This window comes from Alosa sapidissima, chromosome 8, assembly GCF_018492685.1.
Source record: "Alosa sapidissima isolate fAloSap1 chromosome 8, fAloSap1.pri, whole genome shotgun sequence".
Lineage (NCBI taxonomy): Eukaryota > Metazoa > Chordata > Actinopteri > Clupeiformes > Clupeidae > Alosa > Alosa sapidissima.
Genome location: NC_055964.1, coordinates 8,792,092 through 8,800,239, shown reverse-complemented (window position 1 = coordinate 8,800,239; position 8,148 = coordinate 8,792,092). Strand labels below are relative to the sequence as shown.

General features: G+C 43.8%; 1 protein-coding gene across 1 annotated transcript; it reads left to right on the top strand.

The window, feature by feature from the left end:
• Positions 1-2,637: 2,637 nt before the first annotated feature.
• On the top strand, positions 2,638-7,758 carry LOC121715516. Its single transcript, XM_042101320.1, has 4 exons — positions 2,638-2,706; positions 6,081-6,356; positions 6,710-6,848; positions 6,940-7,758. Coding segments are annotated over exons 1-4 (639 nt in total). The 5' UTR covers positions 2,638-2,704; the 3' UTR covers positions 7,162-7,758.
• Positions 7,759-8,148: the final 390 nt, after the last annotated feature.

The following is an 8,148-nucleotide window of genomic DNA, read 5'->3' as shown; positions in this document are numbered from 1 at the left end:
GACGCCCACAAAACAAGGAGTGTGAACTCCTCAGCTAAAACCTCCCATAAGGTGTCATTGTGGCACTACAAGATTTTATCAGATGGAATTTGTAGAGGTGCTAGCCAGTGATGGAGCAGAACCAGGGGCCAGGATCTCCACTCTGAGGTACTGGAAAGAGAAATAGAGAAATCTCTGCGGGTAGGCTGTGTGTGAGGATACAACTTCCTTGCACAACTAAGAATCACAGGTTTTGGAGGACTCATACAATAGCATGGGCCCTAATTTAAAAGACGAGCAAAGTGCGAAGTCCATCAACAAGCAAAGTTCTTGTGCATAAGCTATAGTCATCGTGTGTATGTGAGCATTGTGCTGACTCATCAGTGTTTGCGGTTAAGGCCCATGGTGTTAAATGAGCAATTTGAATTTGCCTAGTTAGTAAATTATCTGTAGTTAAACATTGCACTTGATGACATGATGCCCATCAATCAAATTAGGGCCCCAAATTGTGTTGCTAACTGTGTGTAAGTCAGCAGTCAGGGTTTGTCAGCAAAATTCAACCTACAATGAGCTACGCGCTATTTTGAATACATCATACTACTACTAGCTTAGTACAAACTTAGAGAATAATGATAATAACAACAATATCAGTGTTGCAGGAGGTCAGACAACTCAAAATATGAGAAAGATGCTGATACACACACACTCACACTTCAGCTTCAGTAAATGGTCTGTTGTTTAACAGTCTGGACATAGCTATCTCAAAAAACTTTCATATGAGAGAGTATCAGCTTTTGAAATAATAATCAGTTCCCTGTTTCATCTGAGACAAATATGAAGACAGTAGGGGTGTAAAGATTAACGGATACGTATCGGTATCCGTTTTTTAACGTGTAAGATACGGCTACATCGATACGCGAAGCACCGTATTGGAATAAAACTGAAATGAACCGGTCGTTATATCGATTTACTTGCTACGAATCGGTTCACAACCTTTTCTGCTCGCTTAGACTCTCATTTACGTTGCAAGCAGCGCGACCATCCCACTTCCGGTTTGGGCTACATTCATTGCCCAAAGTTGTAAAAGGACCTCATTACCCATACATCTACTGCAACTTAAGCACGTGACAACTTGCACTCGCACTGTTTGACAGTTTTCAAAATCCAGCGCGAAATTAAACACTTACTATAGCATTCCTAAACAGCAACGACAGTCTGAGTAGCCTACTTTACGTTTGATGAAGGGATTTCTTTAATGTTATAGAATAATTTGTCCCTTGCTGCTAAAACGATGCACAAATTATTATTATTTTGTTTATATTCACTCAGACTTGTGGTTTCTGCATATTAGGTCTACCGTTGGAACAAAATAGGCCCAGAGAATTCATTGATATGTAGGCCTTTATTCTTGTAGGCTGTAGGAAAAGGCCAAGAGTGTCTTAAGCACTGTTTTATTTTATTTCGGTATTGTCTTACCTCAACAATAGGTTACAGCTCCTTGAAAACAATCAGATACACATAAGTCTTAAAAAATGTATTTTTAGGTTGTATTTGGCTGCAGTGTCTGACTGAAATGTAGACTATTATTTTTTCATTTCAATACAGTATATGATCATCATATTCACACATTTTTTTTTTTTGCCTAATTGACAACCATGACCATGATAATTGATAATATAAAATGAATGTGCACCTTGAGCAAATAATAAAAAATCTTTCAGAATGCTTTCCATTCTTGAACTACGCATCGAATCGAATCGTACTGAATCGTTTTTTATGAACATGTATCTTTTCTTGTATCGAATCGTGCCCATGTATCTAGATGCAAATCGTATCGTCTTTTACATGAGAGATTCACACCCCTAGAAGACAGCCATCTATTTTGTCATGTCTCTCCCATCCAGATGGTGGATCTGTGTGAGACCAGAATATCACACGTAAATAATTCAACATAGTCTTTGTTGCAGCTTGTCTTGGTTTCACTGCATTGCACACATGCATGCCTGCTCACAGGCTTAGATGGATACAGGCACATTTGCACACACGCACACACACACACACACACACACACACACGAGGGGGTGGTTGGGGCGTGGGTTGATGGGTAGGGAGTTGCTTGGTACATTGCAGGTAATTCATTGTCATATTTTTTTCATGATAGCAAGGTCATGCTTTTGAGTGGGTGATCAAGAACACACAGTAGGCAAAGTTCACATTCAGTTTCAATGGAACTGGCAAAGAACTGAAAAAACTAACCTAAATCAGAGTGAAATACAGTAAGTCTTCGTCCACCATCCTTTCTAATATCCCTTCAACAGATATTTGGTCTGGGCCCTCTGTTCACTTTCAATGGGCGTAACCATTGGTGAAATTAAACTGAAGTAGGCACATTAAACTCTTACCAAATCCTTTTGGAAAAAACGGCAAGCACATTTGTCTTGTAAACAAATGTTTAAATGCAGTTGTTTACTCTTTTAAAGAAAATAAATTACATGTATGTCGATTTTAACACCATCAGTGCAGACATTGGTCATGTACAAAAGCATATTCCAACCATCCTGCTCCTTGTCATTATACATGCTCTGTGCACAAGCGGAAGAACGAACTTCCGCTTTGTACGAAATTCGGCACAGCTGGTTCCAGTCTGTCTCCTAGTTGTTCTGCTGTAGTTGTTCGCCCTCAGGCCGTTATAATAGTTTGCTTAGTTTCCACTGCTTCCCAAAAAATGTAAGTCTTCGGGCTAAGTGGATTCATCAAATGCGAAGGACGGGGTTTACGGTAACTCATCAGCAAACAAAAGTCGCTAGGCTCCAAACTCAGCACAGTGATGCCTTCTTTGCGATCTCTGGTGACTTCAACCACATTACACTGGATTCCACCCTCACAAACTTTTACCAGTTTGTTGACTGCCCAACTAGGAAAAACAGGACAATAGTTTTCATGTATGCAAACGTGAGGGATGCTTACAGTGCCACCCCCCCTTCCCCCACTGGAGAAGTCGGACCATAACCTCATTCATCTTCAGCCAATGTACAAGCCAAAAGTAGAGAGGCTACCAGTTGCCACGCGCACCTTCAGGAAGTGGACACCGGAAGCGGATGAGGCTTTGAGAGGCTGGTTTGAGTCCACTGACTGGAGTGTGCTACTGAATGGAGAGGACTTAGAGGAGGTCACACATTGCACTACTGACTATCTGAACTTCTGTATGGACATTGTTGTTACCACAAGGACTGTACGCTGCTATCCAAATAACAAGCCTTGGATAACCAGTAATGTCAAGACCCTTCTCAATAGGAAAAAGATGGCGTTTAAGGAGGGGGACATGGCAGAGCTGAGGCGAGTACAGAGTACATAAGCTGAAAGAGGCTAAGGAGGACTACAGAAGGAAGATGGAACAGAAGCTGCAAGATAACAACATGAAGGAGGTGTGGGACTGTATGAAATCTATCACTAGCCTTAAGAAGAGCAGCAGCTCTGTGGAGGGAGACCTGGACAGGGCAAACCAGCTGAACCACTTTTACAACAGGTTCGATTGCCCATCCCCCAGCCCCCACCCCACCTCATTACCAGTGAAACACTCACCCCCACCATCACTGGATATTGCACCCCTCCCTCACATGGCGACCACGAACAATGAGGTGACAACGACCTCAGTCAACAGCCATCAGACACACAGACCCCAGATGCTGCCCCCCTCCCCTCCCTTCCCCCCTCCATCATCACTGCTGATCAGGCTATCGCACCTCTCCCCCACATGGTGACCACGAGTAGTGCGGCAACAATGGCTTCAGCCAACGGCCATCAGTCTCTAGCCACACGACAACCCTCTCAGAAGCACCCCTCCTCCTCCTCCTCACCCTCCACTCCCCTCATCACCCCCATCATTACAGCTGATCAAGTAAGTTATCTTTTAAAAAAACTTCATCCTCGTAAGGCAGCCGGGCCTGACAGACTGTGTCCAAGGCTGCTCAAGGCCTGTGCTGCTGAACTGGGGGAGCCACTGAAGCACATCTTCAACTGGAGTCTACGCCTCGGACAAGTTCCAACACTGTGGAAGACATCATGTCTCATCCCCGTCCCCAAGAAACCACACCCCAGTGAGCTTAATGACTTCAGGCCTGTCGCTCTAACATCACATGTGATGAAAACAATGGAGCGACTGGTCTTAGGTATGCTCAGACCCCAGGTACGCCATGCACTAGACCCGTTACAGTTTGCATACCAGGAGAAAGTGGGCGTGGACGATGCCATCACTTATCTTTTACACAGGACACATTCTCACCTAGACAAGGGGAAAAGTGCTGTGAGAATCATGTTCTTTGATTTCTCATGTGCTTTTAACACCATCCATCCCCTCAGACTGGGAGACAAGCTTTTGCAGATGGGTGTGGACGCTCACCTGGTAACCTGGATTACAGAATACCTGACCGAGCGACCACAGTTCGTCAGACTGAAGAACTGCCTCTCTGACACTGTGATCAGCAGCACCGGAGCGCCACAGGGAACTGTGCTCTCTCCAGTCCTGTTCACCCTGTACACATCTGACTTCTGCTACAACACCGAGTCATGCCACATGCAGAAGTTTTCTGATGATACTGCAATTGTGGGGTGTATCAGGGAAGAGCAAGAGGAGGAGTGCAGGAGCCTGGTGGAGGACTTTGTGCATTGGTGCAAACTCAATCACCTTCAACTCAACACTTCAAAGACCAAGGAGATGGTGGTGGATTTCCGCAGGTCTAAGCCCACTCTGCTACCAGTCTCCATTGATGGGGTCAATGTGGAGGTGGTAAGCACCTACAAGTATCTGGGTCTCCACCTGGACAATAAACTGGACTGGTCAGCCAACACTGATTCACTCTACAAGAAAGGACAGAGCAGGCTGTACTTCCTGAGAAGGCTGTGGTCCTTCAATGTGTGCAGCAAGCTCCTCAGGATGTTCTATCAGTCTGTTGTGGCCAGCGCCCTCTTCTATGCAGTGGTATGCTGGGGAGGAAGCACAAAGAAGAAGGATGGGGGACGAATTGACAGGCTGGTAAGGAAGGCTGGCTCTGTGGTGGGAGCTGAACTGGAGTGTATCACTTCAATATCTGACAAAAGGACCCTAAACAAACTGATCAACATCTTGGACAATGAATGTCATCCACTCTACAGCACTATCAAAAAGCAAAAGAGCTTGATCAGCTGGAGACTTCGCTCACTGCCATGCACAACTGAAAGGCAGAGGAATTAATTTGTCCCTAGGACCATTGAACTGTTCAATGCCTCACTAAAGGGAAGAGGAGAGATAGACTTCTCTGCATAGTCTGTCTGCCTCTCCACCCTCTCCATGTTTGAGTACTGACTGCCCACTACTGCTTTACTACTGTTTTACTACTGTTTTACTAATGTACACAGCCTAATATTTTCACTACTGTTTTACTGCTACACTGTTTTTCATGCTACATGCTGTATATTAGCACACATGATCAATGGCTGCGGTCAGGCTTCTGCTACAATACTGAATGAATGAATGGCTATAACCCTATTACCTCAACCTGTTCTTGCACTGAAATAGTTTTTTTATTTTACCTTGTCTACATTATACTTTACTCTCCTATTTGTCCATATTATTTATGCTGGTCTCTAGACCTTACTCCTGCACTGTTGCGCTGTTGGACTAATGTTGGACTACTTTTTGCACCTTCACCATGACACTCACTCTCTTGAGCACCTTGCCATGCACACATAACTAAAGGACTATGGTTGCACTACTTTTTGCACCTTCACCATGACACTCACTCCCTTTAGCACCTTACCAGTCCCGGCCCTGTCACTACAAGCGTCTTATGCTTGATCACCATCAAGCACATTGAACTTTCTTAATTTAATTTATATAGTGTACTTAGTATTTAGTTTTGTTAGTTTTCTTATCTTTCTTATCTTCTACTGTCTTTATTGTACAGTGGAGTTTAGTTATATGTTTATACTTATACTTATGTTTACCATTTCTGCTGTAAGTGCATGTTGTGTGTGATGTCTGTATGCTACTGAGACCCTTGAATTTCCCCTTGGGGATCAATAAAGTATCTATCTATTTATCTATCTCTATCTATTCAACAAAGGACGACCCGGTGTTTGGGAGCGACGGCAAGACCACCGAGCCCGGAGCCTGATGTCCTTGAACCAGCAGCAGCAGCGGAGCCTATTGCCCTCCTATGGTCATTGGTCATTGACCATGACTATGAAGCATCTCCTACTGTGTGCGTGGATAGGCAACATTACGAACAACTCAAACAGGAAATCGATACACTTCGAGAGCAACTGAAAATATGCCATCTATCCAAATTTGGACTGCAGCAGTTTGCCTCTTCTCCAGAAGATATACGATTTTATACCAGGTAAGACTGCTATCAGTAGTGCTAGCCTTCAACAATTGTCAAAGTTGAACTGGCTTTGATGCCACATATGTTTGTGTAAAACATGTAAATCACACAGTTACAGTGTAGCCATTCTCCTGCTGAGAACTTAATATCGCCACAGAAGGCTATAGGCTACTATAGCACATTAGTCACATAGTAACTGGTGAAAATTACTTCCTTAGTTAGATCAATTGATTTGTGATGATGACGCTACTAAATAGACTATCTGTTTCAGTATATTGTTGATAACCCAAAACACCACCATTTTTGTTGTTTTAATTTCATTATTATGCAGTCTAAGTAATCTTACTCTAATTGCCATACCCTATTAGGTTCCCATCCTACATGCATCTGATGGCGTTTTGGAGCCTGATTGAGTCTGCGACATCAAAAATGATCAGAGTGACCAGCAGAGCCAGGAAAGCATGCACCATGAGCACAGTCACTGAGAGCCCTATGACCAGACCAATTGTAAGTATGCCTACCCCGCCATCACATGTACATACACAAACACACTGAAGTTTAATCTGAACTAAATCCTTTCACTTTTCTCACCCACTAGAAACTGCTGCCAATAGATGACCAGTTCCTTTTCTTAACTTACCTGTCCACTGGCTGTACCCAAAGGGAACTGTCTCATCGCTTCAACATCCACAGCACAACAGTAGGCCATATCATAGTCACTTGGGCCAACTTTCTGAACTCCCTGTTGGGCTCGATGTTTTTTTGGATGTCCCCTGCAGCTGTGAAGACCTGTCTACCTCCTGAGTTTGATGGCAGATAAAGCAATACTCAAGTGATCATTGACTGCACCGAACTCAGGTGTCAGACACCCTCTTCCCTCCTGCTGGAGAATGAGGTTTTCTCAACCTACAAGTCCCACTGCACCTTCAAGGCCATGGTAGGCATGTCCCCTCACAGAGCCCTTACATTTGTATCTACCCTCTTTGAGGGCTCCATGAGCGACAAGGAAGTGTTTCGCCAGGCAGGAATTACATCCCTTTTAACCCCCGAGATGGCTATTATGGTTGACAAAGGATTCCTGGTGGATGACCTGGTGCCTGGGACTGTTTATCGTCCAGCTTTTGTCACTCAGAGGGCCCAGATGCCAGAGGAGGATGTCCTACAGACCCAATCCATAGCTCGGCTGAGGGTGCATGTAGAAAGAATGATTAGAAGAGTCAAAGAGAACAAATTGTTTGACACCACCATCCCCCTCTCCATAACCAGGAGCATCAATCAAATATTCACAGTAGCCTGTTTTCTCTCAAATTTCCATTTCCAAAATGGACCCCTAGTGAAGACATGGTCAAATGAAGTTTGAAATGGTTTTTACAAATAAATTTGACATCCATTATTTTATGTGGTTATCTGTTTTCAACAAAGAATTTAAAAATAACTTGTTCTACTTCATTAAAACAACAAGAAAGTAACAATTAAATGCTGGTATTTATTATATGGGGTACTTTACATGCATTTTGGCATGTGAACATAAAAAATAAAATCGGTCCATTTTTTCTTTGATGACATTGCATAGATCATTGTCCCTGTAAATTCTCTGAATCAGCAGGCCTTCTTCAGCACACCTCCCTAAAACGAGAGGCAGTCAGTCTGGGCCTTCTCAGCTGGTGCCACTCCGTGCAGCTACTCTGTTCTCTTGTAGTGTTGGGTAGCGGACTCGTACTTGTATGCCATGTCCCAGCTGATCTGTAGGCACTGCAAGTGGCGCTGTTCTCCTTCAGTGGTGACAAAACTGCAGGCTGATCCTAGG